General features: G+C 36.5%; 2 protein-coding genes across 2 annotated transcripts in view; one reads left to right on the plus strand and one right to left on the minus strand.

Annotated features, from left to right (window-relative positions):
* The first annotated feature begins 3,687 nt into the window (after positions 1-3,687).
* LOC127870357 (uncharacterized) lies at positions 3,688-5,616 on the plus strand. The gene is made up of 4 exons (XM_052412981.1): positions 3,688-4,038; positions 4,695-4,787; positions 5,056-5,257; positions 5,394-5,616. The coding sequence occupies exons 1-4, from the start codon at positions 3,792-3,794 to the stop codon at positions 5,467-5,469; spliced, it is 618 nt and encodes a 205-aa protein (XP_052268941.1). The 5' UTR covers positions 3,688-3,791; the 3' UTR covers positions 5,470-5,616.
* Positions 5,617-7,319: 1,703 nt separating this feature from the next.
* The window catches only part of LOC127868029 (uncharacterized), a 35,330-nt gene continuing 23,184 nt past the window's right edge, over positions 7,320-19,465 (minus strand). Inside the window, exons 4-5 of the mRNA XM_052409589.1 lie at positions 12,546-12,606; positions 7,320-9,513 (exon numbers count right to left, since the gene is read on the minus strand). Coding sequence (XP_052265549.1) covers positions 8,407-9,513; positions 12,546-12,606 — 1,168 coding nt within the window. The 3' untranslated portion in view covers positions 7,320-8,406. The remainder of the gene's footprint in view (positions 9,514-12,545; positions 12,607-19,465) is intronic.

Here is a 19,465-nt window from a genome sequence, read left to right on the forward strand (position 1 = left end):
CGTATTTCGGGTTGAGTGTTTGTCATGCATAACACCTTAAGAACAGACACTGGAAAGGTATATCGTTGTAATTTTATTGTTATTTGCATTGAAATAAAGTTACCATTGAGGTAAGCGTGTCGTTTATACTAAATTGTATTTTTTATGACTCCTGTCAAAGCTTAAATAATGGCATTAATCTATTTTACAGCACAGTTTCAGCTGCAATCGATATTTTAATTATCCAAATACAACGGAAAGGCAATACTGCGTACTGCGCATGCGCGAATGGGACAGTATAAGCTTCGAACATTCCGCACGTGATTGCTAAGGCAGCGGGATACAGTATTTTTTGTCAGTAAATATTTTCCCGCTGGTAGCACGTGATTGCTATGGCAGCGGGATACAGTATATTTTGGACAGTAAATTTATTCCCGCTGGGTCTGACAGTTTTTCTATGTCACGATGGCCTATGGGAGTTTAGCATTGTGAATAAACGTGAGGTATAATAATTCAAATTATTACCCGATGTCTTATATAAATGATAATTAATTATTTTTTGCTATTTCCTCGTCGAAAAAGAAATTTGCAATGTTTTAAACTGTTACCGATGAATATCGAACTGTTGACCGGTCAAAAGTTTGAACTGTTGCCCGCTGAAATAATGACGTCATTTCGTCGAACAAATGACGTCATTTTACAGTTAAACAGTCAAAATTATTTATTTTATCGATTACTGTTGTGTGTAAATAAAACGTTTGTTTGCTTTTATTTCTATGTTGGAAATTTGATCAGGTAATAAAACACTTATTTCATGGATGCTTGGTGAACAGTCAAAACTGTTGTCCCTCGGTATCAGGGCTGACATTTGGAACTGTTGCCCTCGGCCTATCGGCCTCGGGCAACAGTACCAAAGTCATCCCTGATACCTTGGGAAACAGTTTTGACTGTTCACCGCGCATCCATGAAATAAGTGTATACTGTTGACCGGTCAACAGTTCGATTTTCACCGGTAACAGTTTAAAACATTGCAAATTTCTTTTTCGACGAGGAAATAGCAAAAAATAATTAATTATCATTTATATAAGACATCAGGCAATAATAGGCAATAATTAACCCTTGTTACTTGTCGTTTTGATGAAAGACTATTAATACACATTGTTATGTCATTTTGGCAGCGTTCATTTCATATATTAAACATATGACGTGCGACGTGACATAATCCACCTTAAGGTCAATGGGGAGTAACTGAGTAAATCGTCATGAAATGACGTCGTTAAATTCAAACACTATTTATAGCGCCATTTTAAACACGGAAGTGTATTTCTGTGTACGTTCACTGTCAAAATTTCAAGGAATAAGTCACATGAAGAAGAAGAATTGCAGGTAAGACTTTATGTTTTTTACATGTTATATTTAAACCTTGAAACCTTTAATTTCCTTCTAAAAATACACAGTAGATTTTATTTGTTTTTGTTTTTTGCAAAAAAAAAATCAGGTAGGAAACGCAGTCAATCAAAAACATTTTTGTTCGTGTTTTTATATATCGATTATTACAATATATTTTTAATTCGGTATAGCTAAGCTCTTTTAGCCTATGGATGTTGTTCAAAATTAGATATCTACGTATATTCAAGTTGATTAAGATCGGACTAGATCTAACAAGACAAGTTATAAATCTTAAATATACTGCTTACTTTGGAATGTGTTCATAGCGCAGTCTGTAAGCGCGCAGTACTTGGGTATAATGAAGATATCGCGTATTGTGGTATAACTAAGATCGTGGTTCGATACTCCGCGGTGACATTTTTTTTCGTGTATTAATTGCAAACCGCGTTGAAACAGAATTGTTCACCGTCAAATGTACACCATACAGAACATTTTACATTTTGCTTTCGCAGGAACTGGAATCGCTACTCTCAAATCACTTTGGAAGGACGCCCGCAAATTCCCAAGAAATACATGAAGAAACATCCGAAGACAGGGATAAACAGTCTGACTTTCCTTTAGATGAGGAGTGTGAAGTTGTCATTGGGTGTCGTGCTAGGTCGTACCTATCCTCTGTAGACCAGGATTCTGCTGAATGTAGCAGCGATGTAGAGTATGAAACCCATAATGAAGAAGTTAGTGCGAGAGATTTTATTAGAAATGGATGCGGCTGTCAATTACGTTGTAATACAAAATTCAGCTATGAGGACGTCCTCTCCCATATGCTTGATGTACAGGCATTAGAAACCCAAGAAAAGGAGTTTTGTATAATGGCACTTCTAAAGGTACCAGACACCGAGCGAAATTCCAAGGGTGAAAAGCGACAAAGGATTCGGCCAACATTTCGGGTAAATGGAATGGTAGTATGCCGACAGACATTCTTACTATTGTATTGTCTTTCTGTAGACAAACTTAAGGCTCTCCAAAAACATTTTCGTGAACAGGGTGTTGTGCCGAGAGTCCACGGCAATACTGGAAGAAAACCCGCTCATGCCATTTCATATGACGATGTTCTGCGCGTCGTTCGATGTATACAGAATACGTCTTATGAAAGGGGTATTCCTCAGCCTGCTGCTCCGCGAGGCATTGACAATTTCCCTCTTGTTTACCTGTCTGCGGAAACAACCAAATTGGCCTGGCACGAAGAATACTCTACAACATGCACAAATCAACAGGTGCGTGCTCTTCGACTGACGGCCTTCAAAGATGTGTGGCGTATTTGTTTGCCACATGTGCGCATCGCCTCACCAAGAGACAACGTATGCGCAACGTGCGAGAAAATGCGCCATGGCGTTATGGATGCAATAACGGAAGAGGAGAAGCTGTTGGCAGTCGACGCATTGAAAACGCATATTCTACAAGCGCAAACGGTAAATAAAATTTAATCAATTGTTTTTGCTTCTCGTGAATACAGACCTGCTTTCTAGGATTTTTAAAACGGACCAATCAACACAATGATCATCTAGAAATATCAGTAACTTATATCCTGAAAAACTAACTGCTTCAAACCTTTATCACACATGCCATCTTGGTACTGGTTAGTTTAAACCTATTTATTTTAGCTCGATTGCATCGAAAGCCGTAGGCTTATATAAACGCTCTCGAGTCCGTTTCCTGGGACTATAACCAGTACTTGGTGTCTTTGAGGGAGATCAGAGGAACGCTCCCAGTGGGGTTCGAACCCATGACCTCCTGATCGCTAGGCGGACACCATATCCACTACGCCATGGCGATCTTGGTACTGGTTGAAATTGAAAACATGAGCATACACAACAATGCATTGCTTCTAGAAATAAACACACGTGGTTTTGTAATAGTATAGAAAACATTGTAACAAACGAAAGAAATGCTCATTATGAGCAACTCCTTCTTTAAACACAATTTGTTTACTAAATAAATTTACTCTTTACTATTCATTAAAATTGCAGTCTATGACGCTATTTTAAACGTTTTGAAGAAATCAATTTCAGAATGGAAATCTGGATTTCTCAGTCACCGCGCGTATCATAAATCTCGTTTGAGAAAGACGTTATAGAAGCAAGCGAATGCGAATTATTTTTTGTCATGTCATAATTGCGAACAATCTAAATTGAACAGTATATAAAAAGACTATATTTTCAGTGTCGGTCGGAAATGACATAACCCCAGCTTGTTACAAGCTAGAGTTACGTCCTTTTCGATCGAGTCAGGTAGTTTGAAAATTTTAACAGTAATAGGTATTGTTCATACCATAACGGGAAAGGGAAGTGTACAATGAATGCCTGCGTAAGAGTTCGGAAGAAAATTTTGTCCACTTCACCTTTGACTTCAGTCAAAGTGTGACTATGTCCCACCATGCACGCCAGATGGGACCGCTGTACTTCTACAGCTTGCGGAAGGTCCATATATTTGGAGTACGGATAGATGGCCAAAGGAAACAGATCAATTTTCTGGTTGATGAGGACCAGACCACAGGACAGGACGGCAGCCAGGCTCATGGACCGGATTCCATTATTTCTATGCTAGACTGGGTAATGTCAAATTATGAAACGGAAAACGACGTATGCTGCATCCATGCAGATAACTGTCCAGGTGCGTGATTTATTTGATAATGTAACACTATGGAAGTTTGAGGATTTTACTTATTTATTAATTCATATAAAATTTACTACACGGTTTTAATAGTATATTTGTCGTTTTGCTTTATTATGGAGTCACTTTGTTTTCCGATGCAGTTAATGCAGTTTTCTTTTAATGAGTCGGATGTAAAACCGACCTTATACGGCCATCCAAAGTCATTTTACTCAGTAAAGCGGGCGGGCCATTCTATGTAGGATCGTCCTGTCTATTTTTAGATGGCATTAACGTGACAGGCATAGTTTAAACGGCGTTTAATACATGTGCGTAAAGTGTCGTCCGAGGTTAGCCAGTGCAGTCCGCACAGGCTAATCAAGGACGACACTTTCCGCTTATATGATATTTTTACATGTAAAGAAAGTCTCTCTTGAGCAAAATCCAGTTTAGGCGGAAGTGTCGTCCCTGATTAGTCTGTGTGGACTTCACAGGCTAATCTTGGACGACACTTTACGCATATTCTCATCTATCCTTTAAAGTGCATGCGCTAATTTATAAAAAGACCGACTAAGATAAGACTTTAAATGTAATTCATTTAAATAAAGAACATCCTACATATATCTTAGACAAAACCGTGTTGAGAAATTTATTTATATAGCATTTTTATTTTCTAGGGCAGAACAAAAACAAGTTTGTCGTGGGTTATTTAATGTGGAGGGTCATGACAGGAAAACACAGGAAGATAGAATACCAAATGCAAATTCCAGGTAAATCGTTTGCATAAATAGTATGTCCATTGCTTACATGTATAAGTAAAATCCTTGATGCAATTAGTTAAAAATAAATGTTCAAATTACATTTCTTTATTTAGATCAAATACTTTTACAGATAAAATCAATCGATAGGTCATTGCAACAATAACCCAAGTGGTGTTAAATTGTGTTAGTATTGCACTTGCCTGACATAGTGTGTATGTACTAATAACTTAATGTATTAAATAAATATAAAACTAGAATGAGTCGTACCATTTTACAGGGCATGCAAGGTGTTTAGTCGGCTCGGGTTTCGCGCACATCAAGATAAAGTACCACTGCCATGATTGTGAAACCAGAGAACAGCTTGCAGAAATAGTAGAAGGGTCTTCCATAGGTAACATGGCTGTATCTTATCCACAGTTGTCCTGGCGCGCTTGGAAGGAGTTTCTTGGACAACATTTCAAGCCCGTAATCGGCATAAGGTAATTATTTAACATGTCAAAACAGATCAATGATTTAAGATTCATAGAGACATATAATAATTTTATAGAGAACGTAGCGCTGCACTTGCACATTTGATTTATCGTAAATAGTAAACGCATTCTTGTCTCATTCCAGTACTTTAGGTTTGAGGAAGACAAACCAGGTGTCGTCACTGTCAAAACAGCGGCTGGTGCGGAGGAGACAGAAATAAACATTCTAAAAAATAAAGACGTTCGCTTTTAATCTCAAGAGATTCCACGGGTTCTTCAGCCGGGTGGTTTGAGTGCAGCAAGGAAGACCTACTTCGAGAAGACACTGCGACCTTTTGTGCGGAATGCGAATAAAAAAGCCTACTAAATATCGATTTTGACTTTTAAAAAGTATTAAATTGAAAATTGCGTGCGTGCGTGCGTGCGTGCGTGTGTGTGTGTTGATTACAAATGGCTATCATCTGTTATGGATTGTAACGTATAAGATATAGTCATTAAATCAGTTGTCGATGTGCCAATAAGCGAATCTTTTATGAATAACGTCAGTTAAAATAACGTCGCGGAGAATTTTACGACGTCGCTTTGCAAATACGTTAACAACGTATTTTATAAACGTTCATATCAATATCAATATTGAACGCATTAACAAAGTAGACATACCGTTGTAATCAGAAATCATTGAACTACTCGAGTAAGTATAAAACTCATAATCGAATTTTTTTACCATAAGGTGTATTTTCTCACGTCGCTTCCCATATGTTTTGTAAACATTATAACAACTTCTGTCACTTTCATATGAATGCTGCATTCTGATTGGATAATTTGTTCACGTGACCGGTTTTTCATTTTCCGATGAACCCACTTCGTATGCAAATTTAAACATGAATATTCATAGCGCTACTTTCTGGTCATAAACAAGTTGCCAAAATGACGTTATGTTTTGCGCGAAACTTAATGGCGTTGTTTTGTATTGGTCAATAGCGAAATGACGTTATATTTTTTGCGCGAACTTCAACGATATACTCATTTGACGGAGATGAAACCGAAACTGAAAATAGATTCATACGCTAGATTAAAAAGGACTTTTATGACCCTTACCACGATATAATTTCAGCTTAATGATCATTTTGTGTTGTAATTATAAGAATTAAATAGAATTTTTCTGCATGTCATCGGTGTATGAACTGTCGGGGAAAATACACCTAATTTATTTAGGCGTAATTTTCCCGACAGTTCATGCATCGATGAATTGCAGAAAAATGCTATTCAATTCGTAAATGAAATTGCATTTTGAAAATCATAATGCGTGTAGCCGATCTGTCATTAACCCATTTATGCCTAGCGTCAAGAAAAAAGGCATTGGCAAACAGCGTAGACCCATATGAGACGCCGCATGATGCGGCGTCTCATCACGGTCTGCGCTGTTTGATTAAAGAAATTTCTGTAAGAAATATTCTAAATATAGAAAAAAAAAATATACTAGACATCCCGAATTTTGGAAATAAATTGATCCAATTTTGAAGGATGGGAGAGTCCACTAGGCATAAATGGGTTGAACATATGTTTTGTTAACATTAAATTGCATTTTGAAAATCATAACGTGTGTAACCGATCTGTCATTAGATAAAGGATAATTGTAATTACCAAAAGTAAACGGTATGTGTTAAAAAGGAGCGTTGATATCCATCAAATGAGCCTTGTTCTGAGAAAACTGGGCTTAATGCATGTGCACAGGCTAATCAGGGACGACACTTTCCGCTTTAACTTGATTTTCGGTACGGAGGGACTTCCTTGAAACTAAAAATACCATAAAAGCGGAAAATGACGTCCCTGTTTAGCCTGTGCGGACTGCACAGGCAAATCTGGGACTACACTTTACGCACAAGCATTATGCCCAGTTTTCTCAGAACGCGACTCAAATAAACCTCTTATTTGTAATCTCAAGTTGTGCATGGTATCACTTACACTAAGTAACGATTGAAAATATACTATCACTGTTATAAGTTATAAATATTGTAGCGTTTTATTCGTAATTGTTTATAAATTGACACAGGAAAAATTCAAACACGCATACTTTTAAGACGTTTATTAAAGTAACAGAGCCAATGTGACAACAATAACAGGTTAACAACGATATAACATATCAGCTTTGTTCGAAATATTATGGCAACAGAAACCACGCAGGTCAAAATAATTATTCGCAGTAGCTTCCCTTATACTACTTGTACTACACCAACTAAAACAATTGCTCAAACGATTTTAGTGTAAGGGAGGCTAATCTTCCGCGGTTATAAATAAATTCACAAAAACAATGAAAGGTGTCCTCCCTTAAATTACTTTTTCTGTATTTGAGAAAAAACATTAAGAACAATCCTTATTAACGGATGTAAATCCGTACTTTTTGAAAATAAAATACGGATAATGACGAGTGTATTGTTGATCACAAGTGTATGTAATGAAAGATACGCAAAGCTATACTGGTTTGTACTTTTATCGACGAAACCCGTTAAGAGTCAAATTAGTTTTTTTATCGTAAGCGCCGGATATTTCAGATATACATAGCAGTAGTAGTTTCGCTAAGCTGAGAATTGCAACAATAGATATTTTAATTAGCATTATAAATACTGAGATAGTTTATAGCATACTTAAATGTGTCTATATTTAAAACCGCATTTTGTTATTATCTGATAAAATAACGAGTTTTTCGACAATACTAGTTTGTGCAACAGGACTGAGCTGATGTCGTATTTCTTCTGTTTTTCACAGTTAAAAAATAAACTATATTAATGCTATATAAATTTAGTATTTTTTAACTAATTTCCAATAGTTTAGAGACAAAGAAAAGCTTCCCAATTGAAGTTTTATCATCAAGTACATTGTAGCTTGTGTTATTAATATATGCAACATGAAATTTGTCACTTAAGTGTTACATTTTGCTGTTATTCACTCGTGGAACGACAGGATCAGACGAGAAAGAATTGTACCGCTAATTGTAATTATATTAAATTTCAAAATTTCCTTAAAAATTGCGTTTATAAGAGCACATATGGAAGGAGCAAATTTGCTATGGCCAGGAAATTAAATGATCAAAGTGACGCAGTTGTTTAGCAATTGGTGGCAATCGGAAAGTTTTAAACATACAAAAAAAATTTGATAGCTCAGTAATTCCATTCGAAGAAGCCTTTTGCTTTTCTGCTCTCGTGGAATATCACAGTTACGTCATCACACGTGACCTCTGTTACCGCTACGTCACTTCCGCTACAAGTCGGCGACGTCACAACGTCGGGGGCGTGGTCGAACATGACTTCGTCGTAAAACGGTGTACAGATTTTACTCGGGATCGGCTCAATCGATTCCACGTCGGAACAAGAATTAGAAAATCCAGAATCATTGTCACAGTCGCTGTTGTTGTTGTCATTAGTAACCATGCACACATCGTCGTACACTTCGCACTCGAACGCAACTTTTTCACACGGCACTGCGGTTTCCATGTCTTCCGGAAAAGGAATGTCGTTGGTTTCAATTGTCGTTACGCTCGCCACAGCGTCCGTTTGTTTGTTATTGTAGCACGTGTAAAATGCAAACGAGAAACCATCGTCCGGTGATGTCAACGGCGTAATGTCATAGCTCTTTTCTAGAATAAACGCGTCGCCGCATTCGTCTGACGCTTCCGAGATATCGCTGTACGTTCGATATAACGGGGGTCGTGACGGAGATTCGATGCATGTCCGACTTTGCACTTCCATTTTTGGACACTCGACAATGTCGGAGAGGGAATGGCTTTCATGACTGATCGGGGACAGGGCTTTAACACTTTCGTTGTCAGAACTGCTCCAGTCATATCCCCAGCCACACGTCTCCATATCGCCAGATCTGAACATGAATTTTGCTCGCATCTTCGGATGGCAACCTTTCCCGCCATTTTTATGCAGTGATGTTATATCAATCCCAGTCGTCTGTTTAAGCGCCGAAATCGTCGATATTGGACTTAGCTCGTCTTTCTTTATGTCGGCAAGCTCTCCGGCGCGTGTCTTTTGTTCGGTCGCGCGCTGGAGGTCATTAACGGGCCACGCGTTGTCTGCCCCAACATCTGCCTCCGATTCTCGCCGCCAGACGTCCCCGCGTTTCGACAGAGATATTGACGCTATCTTTTCATTTGTCGAGCCAAAGAGGTCACGTGGTCGGTGTCTTGGGACCGTCTCACCCTCCGAGTCGGTATCCGGCTCATTGAGGAAAAGATTCGCCGTCGGCCGTGATTCCGTCACCTGAAAGCAAAAAAATCGGATTACGAATGTTTTATAACAACACGGTATTTGCTGATCTTTCAATAAAGAAAGACAGGGGCGATCCTCGTTAACTCATTTATGCAAAGTGGACTCTCCCATCCTTTTAAATTGGATAAATTTATTTCCAAAATTAGGGATATCTAGTATATTTATTTCTATATTTAGAATATTTCTTACAGAAATTCCAGTAAGCAAACAGCGTAGACCCAGATGAGACGCCGCATCATGCGGCGTCTCATCTGGTTCTATGCTGTTTGCCAAGGCGTTTTTCTAGACGCTAGGCATAAATGGGTTAAACTGTCCAACAAACGACGCAAAAAGAAGGTCGCATCCTTTAATACGATCCTCATTTATATTGCAGTAAAAAGTTATTGTTAGATCATGTTGGAATCAAATAAATGATATTTTGATATTATGCGGTGAAAGCAAAAAGTATTTTGGTTTGTTTCAAGTAGTTCGGTGGTTGAATTAATTGTCTTTATTGCATAAAAGTAATTTGTTAAAAAGAAATATATTTTCGCATGCGTAACCTACTAAATCATCACGTAAGCCACACGCTGAATGCCACGCATCTCCAACATTGCGTTAATTAATTAAGTAGCATTATTAGATGCTATATTGAGACAAGTATGTACTATTGATTGCAGTACCTCTTTAGATATAAGAAAGTGGGATTGACCCGGTTTCATGACAGAAGATAATTGTGAAATAACCGTGGCACGAACTTCTTCACTTTAAAATAAAGATTCAAGGCTGTGTTATTCATACTCGTATTACAGATCGGAATGACTTCGTTTATAATTTTAAATTGTTTTAACATCAAGCAATAAACTTAGACTGAATTAAAATAATAAATATCTTATCGTTTCTTTGAGTACAACTTACATTAAAGTAGTATATATTTCGACTTGTAATAAAAATCGCAGACATAAAAACTTAATTAAGAAAGTTTCAAACGATATGGCTATATGTGACAATATATACATCTAAATATACATGTATTCGTGTATTTACGCTTTTGTTAATAGTGACGCTCACCTTCTACGTGTAGTCGTTATACTTAAATTAATCAATACACTTCACTTTAAACATTTAAAGTGCTCAATACCAAAGAGGGTAGAACACGTCACAAAACGTAAAGAATGTTTTAATATAACTGACCTATATATCCAAGTTAGACTTATCGATTGCGTGCTTGATGTATATGATTAATTTGAATTTGAAATCGGGCGATTTAACTATTGGTTGAAGTCTGTGTTATCTTCCCAAACGACTACGGCTATAATTTTAAACTTAAACCAATCGATATCATTCTTTAATGTAAACGTGATGGTTGCCCAACCAATAAAAGTTTTAGTATTTAAAACGCTTTATCACGCGCAATCATACTATCCTACTTAAGGCGCTTGGGTAATTTATGGCCTTAAATGTAAGCAACATATGTATAAAGCACTTATAATTCGATTACTTCCCAGTTTGGAATTCGAAATTCAAATCGTCAACGGACACTTGCCTCGATGCGTCGCATGCGATTGGTCTGATTGTTTGCTTTCGTTACACTAAAGGACGAAGTGCATTCGTTTATTATTCATCCTAGTGTTTATTTAACAGAAAAGCATGACTGAGTTGAAAACACATGTATACATATTGTATGAAACGTTGACATGTAGATTTAAAATAGAAGTAGCAAACACGTAAATCAAAACTACTAAACTTATAAACAGTAGTTATTTCTGAGACACTTGAAATATAAAACGCAGCAAAATTTACGAAGTCTTGGTTGCGGGGGTGTTTCTGTTGTTGCTGTTTTAGTTTAATTTCAACGTATTTTTTTAGCTCGATTGCATCGAAAGCCTCGGGCTTATAGAAACGCTCTCGAGTCCGTTACCTGGGACTAAGAACCGGCTGAGTATCTTTGTGTAAGATATAGAGAACGCTCCCCAAGTGGGGATCAAACCTGTAACCTCCCAATCGATAGGCGGACACCTTTTCCATTACACCACGGCGAACTTTATTTAAATGCATATCGTTTTGGCATTGCAAAAGTTTGTCGTTAACCAGTGTTGCCTTTCTTTATAAAACAAGTTAAAAATAAGTTTGCTTTAATGGCAATTGTTGACTTTCATATTTTTGCTGTCGTATATATACAACATACGATGTAATGTTGTTTTTGTGTGGTTTAATTTGCGGTTACAATAAAAAAGAACATAAAAACATCTGCATTTCATATACAATCTACATAATAAATTATGGCCTTCGGGAAAACATATCAGCAAAAACAGGATTCCACCACATATATTAAATTTCATTGCAACGTTTTGCCTAAAAACATTTTATCTTGTCCTTGAGGGATCTTATTTGTAGTAGAAAACAATGGGTCAATGGCATCGCAAGACGTCTTGATAAATGCAACAAAATTCTCCGTACTATTATGAATCGTAAACATTTTTTTAAATAATATTTATCTTATAATAGCGCACATACATTTGCAATACGTTTTCGTATATAAAATTGTCTCCACCGAATGCATGGCAATGCCTGATGGTGATATAAAGTCAGTAAACATTGAAGGGGGTAAATGCTATGCGTACTTTCGGTTACTTATATTACCATGCAGTCTCCACTTCCGCGTAAGATATGATAAAGTAACTACTTCTAACGATAACATTAACAATTAACTGTCCTGGGTGTACATCCCCGAGGAAATTTTAAGTTTATCATTACAAACATTCAAGATCCATTCTTTCGAATTCGGATCATCAGTTTTCGCGCGGAAACGAAGTACCGGATGGACGGACCACGGACGAACAGGCATCGGTAATGATTGCTATAATTATATGTTACATTCGTTGCCAACCACTTTAACTTCATTAGATCACGATTCCATACGTTTAATACGCGTTAGAGTGTAGGACGGTCAAAACAGCACATGATATAGTTTTATAACAACTCTAGTTAGCTCAATACATGCTTAAAACGTGCGAACAACTGCACGGCAATGATCGCCTTACCTCACTACGTCGACGCTTCTTCCTGCGCGCACAAGCTCGAATCCGCCTGGGGTCATATCCCCTGGAAAGAGACAACATTTTATTAATCGAAGTAAGACAATACTTGTCTAGGGTAGAATACAATACGAAGGGCAATGTCTAAGTTCGATCAATTTAAAGAAGGCAATCTAACCCCAACCCTAAATCGACGTGTGCAAATCAATTACCTACATAGAAGAGCACACAAAATTGCATCTTACAAAGAAAACTTTAATACTTAAAAACTGTGCAAAAATGCAAGGGCCTAGATTTAGGTTTCTATGCTAGGACGGCCTTCAAACATAGGCATGTGCTTCGAATCCGGTTTATAAAGTAATAAAAAAAACTCGAAAAAAGTTACATGACCTCATCGGTAATTGGTGTCAATTAATAGATTTCTTGATCATTGGGATTTCTGACATTCGAAGTCTCATTTATAAAATTCCACTGCAGTCGTTTCAGAAAACTGAATGCAATATAAAACCGTATAAACGTGGATTCTGGCACACAATCACGCGAAGAATGGTAATTCGGTGAATATGAGTTGTTGTGCGAATGCATGCTATGTAAGCCAGCAAATTGTGAAGGAAACAAGATTAAAACAATCTGCGACATGCAACATAAGGCGTGCACAAAATGCTCGAGAACATCATGTTAAATTCCGCGAGCGAATACGTCGTAAATATCATGTTCATGTTTTCACGCGCGGTTGAGCCATCGTTGCTACAGAAAAATGTCCGATGGCGTGTACTACATGCAACGAAAAATGCATACATTTGTAAACAACACTTACTGTAAAATGCTCAATTTAGTTACTGCATTTAACTCGAAGGACCAGTAAAATACTTAAATATGGGCTTCGCTCCGGAAAAACGAGGTTTAGTTCATGTGCGTAAATGGTTGTCCAAGATTAGCCTGTGCAGTCCGCATATGTTTGAAGCACCGTTTTCTTAAAACAAGGCTAAAATAAACAAGATGTCATTGGTGGGGTTAGTCCCTGTGAGGTATTAAAAGGTTTTCCCATTTTTACATATTGGTGCATGTATTATGGTCTCACTGTAAAGACCAATGGTGGGGAAATGACTTCGTAGTCATTAACCCATTTATGTGTTGCGTCTAGAAAAAAGGAATTGGCAAACAGAGTAGACCCATATTAGAAGCCGCATGATGCGGCGTTTCATCGGGGGCTGCGCTGTTTGCTTAATGGAATTTCTGTAAGATATTTTATAAATATAAATAAATATACTAGACATCCCTAATTTTGGAAATAAATTTATCAAATTTAGAAGGATGGGAGAGTCCACTAGGCATAACTGGGTTAACTGAGACAGTTGACGCGATCCAAACCAATGTATTGTAAAATACTACAAATATGTACACGTGAAACTTCATTTGCGTCGGACGGATATAAACTGTTCAGCAATGCGAGGCCCCTTTATTATGGCATTGGCAAGTGACAAAACATTTTAAAACATCCGATATTTTTTCATCGAAACATAAAAACGTTGAAGCTGGCTTCCCCTGTGGGACAATGCGATAAAATATAAACGCTTACATTTTATTTGTGAATTTGTATTACTGTTAAACGACATTTAAATGACCCGGGGAAATGCGGTATTTTTCAGAAAAAATATTCATAGAAATATCAGGGTTACTGTTGCTAAAAATAAAGCGATATCCGTGTTCGTTTATTTAAACCGCAATAATTCGAGTTTCGGTTGGTGTCGTATGTTATTGCTTGCATAGTTAGTATACGTATAGCTTGAAACATTATATTTAAATACTGGAATTGTAAACAATTTAACGAAAAATAGTCTTCGACATATACATTCCGTTCAGTTTATTTAAACAAAGTTACAAATATGCATTGCCTTTTATGGATCAGAATGTATCCGCCAGGCATTAGGTACTTTTTTAATAATCAATCACAATCAGTATATTAATTGTCGTTGAAATGTGTCATTGAAATAAGACTTCCTTCTGCGTTAAGAGTTGGGGCAATACTCGTTCAGTAAAATGCCCTTGACAATAATAGTATGTCAATGTGGTTCGTCTTGCGGTGTCCGATACTTATAGAAGAAGTGTGAAACAACTTCAAGAATAATGAACACTGCACATAGATCCAAATGATAGTTTGATCTAAAAAGTTTTATTGTATTTTAACTGTTTTTGTCAAAGTATACAAAGCCGATGGAAATAATACACTTTTATGATGAAGGCGATGACGACGACGTCTGTATTGATGATAAAATTGTGCTGTTGTTAAAGCATTTATGCAATTGATAGATGATTATGCTGCTGCTACTGCTGCTGCTGCTGCTGCTGATGATGATGATGATGAAGAGATGATGATGATGGTGATGATTATGATGATGATGATGATGTTGACGACGTGGACGACGATTATGATGATGATAATGATGCTGCTGCTACTGATGATGATGATGATGTTGAAGATGATGATAATGACGATGATGATTATGACGATGATGATGATGATGACGATGATGATAATTTTCACGACTATCACAAGGACGACGGTGAGGATAACTATTTTGGTTACTTTTTTTGCAAACACGGATCATCACATGCCAGTGAACGATTCAATAGATTAAATCTATTTTTAATCGTTTACATAAAAACAGTCGAGGTGAAAACAGGATACGTCAGAAATAATATAAAACATATGTTTTACACTTCGCGGAAAATAAGACATTATCTGACAGAAGTGGATAACAACAATAAGTTCCAATAGTTCAAGGCAAATGGAGAAGCTGATTCTCTCATTAAACTAAACACACGATATTGGCACACATCTAAACCGGGTCTTGTTATTCAGAACCGGTTATTGACTAATAAAAAGACCACGTTCGTCAACAACTACTCTGATTCATTCATTCGAACTTTCGTCAGATGAATACACGTTATATTTCTTGATTTCGGATATTGTGCTTGATTATTAATCGGTCAGTGTGATGATAACTATGCTGATTATACAAGCTATTATAAGCATGATAGTTCCGCTGTTGCTAATGCTACTGCTGATGATGATAACAATAATTCCGCTTCTCATTCTGATATTATTAATGATTATCCTACCATTGCTGCTGTTGCTGCTGCTTCTGCAGCTTTTGTTGATAATGGTGATATGATAATTATGACGATTGCGATGCGTATGATGCTGATGAAAAGGATATTGCTAATACTTTTGATGCTGATGCTACCTATACTAAAATGATGTACTCAATGTTATTTTCCCGTCGCCATCTTGAAAACAATATTAAGTTTTGGAAGAATCAACGACGTTAATCCACCTTTAACTCGCCCACAACACGCGTCATTATGATGATATCATACCGCTTTACTCGCCTCTTGTCTGATGATTACAATATATGATTAATTTCTCGTAAACAACATATGTTTACTATAGCTTCAGTTTCTAGATCGTAAACTTATCATGGTTAAAAACAGTTTCATGGTTTGTCAGAGTGGGTGGTTATTTTAGGATACAATAACGATGGGAAACTGGAATAAAAAAGAAATACGTTAATAATATTGCATGGAATTAGAACTACCAAATCATGTAAAAGTTGTGTACACGTTTCTAACGATTACCAATATTCCTTATTCAAATATTCTGGTGAATATGTCTGGATAATGGAACAAATATCAAAACAACAAGTTATGATGATTCATTTTAAATTATTGAAGTTCGTAAGCTCTCGGCTGCACGTGCTCCTGAGCATTTCGGGAACTCAGAAAGTAAACATAATACCATGACGCATGGTAAACAGAGCGATTAGGGACAGTGACGTTATCGTCTTGCCTTCTGCAATTTACATGATATGTGTTTTCTAAACTTACTAGTCACACGATGTAGTAGGAAACAAAGCTGATGCTAAATCAAAACCGAAAAAAGTTTTACTAAATGAGGCGTATTTTTTATAGGTACTTGTTGATAAAGTTTTGTATTTTATTAATGCCATTCAAAACACTTTATAATCAAGCTTATGTACTTATGATTGATATAAAAAATGCAGATTAAGTTATTTCAAAATGTAGAATAGAAATAGCTTTTCCCGTAGTTGAACCTGGGAGAATTTAAGAAAAAATGCAAACGCACAAAAACAAATAGGCCTACCGATGAAAATCGTAGCAAACGCTTTATATTTTCATCAACTATTTTGAAGGCTGATTCAATGAGCGGCAAGATATTTTGGTTGTATTTTCTTGGTCATCAGTGTTCTTTGTATTGTTTTTGTTATGTAAAGCTACTTAAAATGTTATTGAATTAGTTTTAAACGATGACGTTTCCAAAAAGTACAAGGTGGTAAGAGCCGTGATAATACATTTTTAAAAATACGTATGCAAAATTAAAAAAAAAGATCGTTTTTGTAAACATTTAATAAATGTTCATCCGTGTATTTTTTGATACACACATACATGCATTCTTGAAAAGATGTGACGTAACTGATTGTCCCGTCTATCCAATCACGTCTAAATAGACACACAAGCTGCTTAGATCGACTACAATTACATCGCTATTGGAACAAATGTATCATTATATTTGCTTCGACTTGTATTTTCACCATATGTCAGTGACGCAACTCTCTTCTCGATACTCCCAAACGCATGTCATAAACCATATTTTTAATTTAAAAAGTGCGCTACTTAATTAATCAAGCGCCTCTCGTTGTCAGAATAATTACTTGGAGTAATCATAACAAAACGTGTTGACGTCATAATTTCGCAGCCTTGTGTGAATGACTTAGGTATACGCGAATCCCATACGAGTGACCTTTTTGTCATTACAATTTAGTAAACGAATGTTTCAAATTGTTCGCATGTTTAAACAAAAGTAAACGTTTAACGTCATGCGTTGTCAAATCTTTCACAAATACCCTTTTAGTTTCCGAATATAACCCTTTTGATGACGTATATAATGTACCGGTAGGTATTGATTTAATAATTAAACTAGTGTAATTCTTTGATTTAATAACCAGATTTATTTTTAAAATTTGTTTTTCTAAAAGCCTTTTATAACTCACTTGGATGTAAAGCGACGCCTTTGTTTAAACATGACAGTTGAAATTGTGAAGTGACCAGGGTAAAAATAACAACGGATGAATCAGGGAACCGATAAGTGTAGCAATGACGCCGGACGACTTTCATCCGCTAGTTAACATGTGAGCCGAGTTCTAGAAAAAAGGGTCTTAAAACACGTGCGTTAAGTGTGGTCACTGATTAGCCCGTGCAGTGCGCACAAGCTTATCAGTGGACAACTCTTTCAGCTTTTAAATCATTTGTCGTTGAAAGAATATGTCTTCTCAGCAAAAGTTCATTTCAAACGGAGATTGTCGGACCCTCATACATTAAGTGCAAAAGTCCATTTCAAACGGAAAGTGTCGTACGCTTATGCATTCACCTACTTCTACTTCGTACTTCATACAGTCAATTGCTGACTATTACAGGAAGGCTTATTATAGGCAGATATGGACACTGTCGATAAGTGCAAAGAAGTGTACATTAAGTACATTAAGTTCAAAAGTCCATTTCAAGCGGAACGTGTCGTACGCTTATGCATTAAGTCCCGTTTTCCTAGACCGAGGCTACATTATTTTTTACATATACATATAATTAGGTTGTGTAAAAATGCATACGCAAATATAGCGCCGGTTCAGCGAGCATGTTCATGTGCATAAAGGTGAACATATCGCGGCCTCATTTGCATCTTGTACAGAAATGAAAACAGCGAATACATCTGTTTAACGCCCTAGAAATTATAATTCTACGTTCGAACAACCACCTGCTGAATGCTGTAATGTTTCATGCTCTTAACATTAAGTTATCTGTAAATGAAACCCCGCAAACAAGGGCGTCAAGTATTGCGCATATTAGTTTTGAAGGTCAACTATAGCCTCATTTAATGCGTGTATGCGATTTGCAATATTAACTGTAGTAATATACGCATATGCCGACATATAACGCGACCGATTATGACACCTTAATGAGTGGTGATTTATGTGTGGATGTTACTTCAGTTCACCATTAAGTAACAAACGCAACAATGAAACAAAACACATAGCAAGTGCGTTACCCATTATGATTAAACACCATGTGCGAGTCCTGAGTTATGTCTGCATGTTTGTTTTTCTAATAATATTCTGAAATGTTCAATGTTCATTTCATGTGAACCATGATTAATGCAGTTATGCGCAGAACGTGACGATATAGCCGTTATATGGTTCAGATTAGACCGTGATTATACAGTGATTAAGTAGAAACAAAATTAGTCGGTAGCAACTGATAATAATTAATTATAGATGTATTAACATAGCAATATACTATTGCACGTTCTATTTTTATTAGAATATCTTAACAAGCACGGATAAAGAAACGTGTTGCTTTGACACAGTTGGTAGAGCTGACCTCCTTATGAATATGTCTTAAATGTGTTTTATTTGATAAAGACATGTCTTGATCTGTTTTGTTTAACTGAAGCAATGTACTCGTTTTCAAAAATTCAAAAAGGAAATCAAAATAATTCCTTTTTTTCTTATACACACTGTATGCGAATTTCATGTGATTATTTATCTTAAACAAGTACCTGCATTGTTAATTCGCGACTATGTATTCATTATTCTTTGATTTGACTTATGTTCAATTTATGAATTTGTTCACCCTTTACAAGTATTTAGTCCAAATTATATAATGTGACTTTGGAAATCCAACATTTATAACAGAACGCCCACGTAAGCCAGATAATTAGGTGGGTAAGTAGGTGTAACGTATAAATTCGAATCGTGACATATTTATGACTAGCTAGTATATACGATTTATCTTTTAGTTTCGATTAGGTAAGCAGTTCAAATTATAGAACCATGTAGCAAAAAGTGTCGTTA

This window comes from Dreissena polymorpha, chromosome 2 (assembly GCF_020536995.1).
Source record: "Dreissena polymorpha isolate Duluth1 chromosome 2, UMN_Dpol_1.0, whole genome shotgun sequence".
Lineage (NCBI taxonomy): Eukaryota > Metazoa > Mollusca > Bivalvia > Myida > Dreissenidae > Dreissena > Dreissena polymorpha.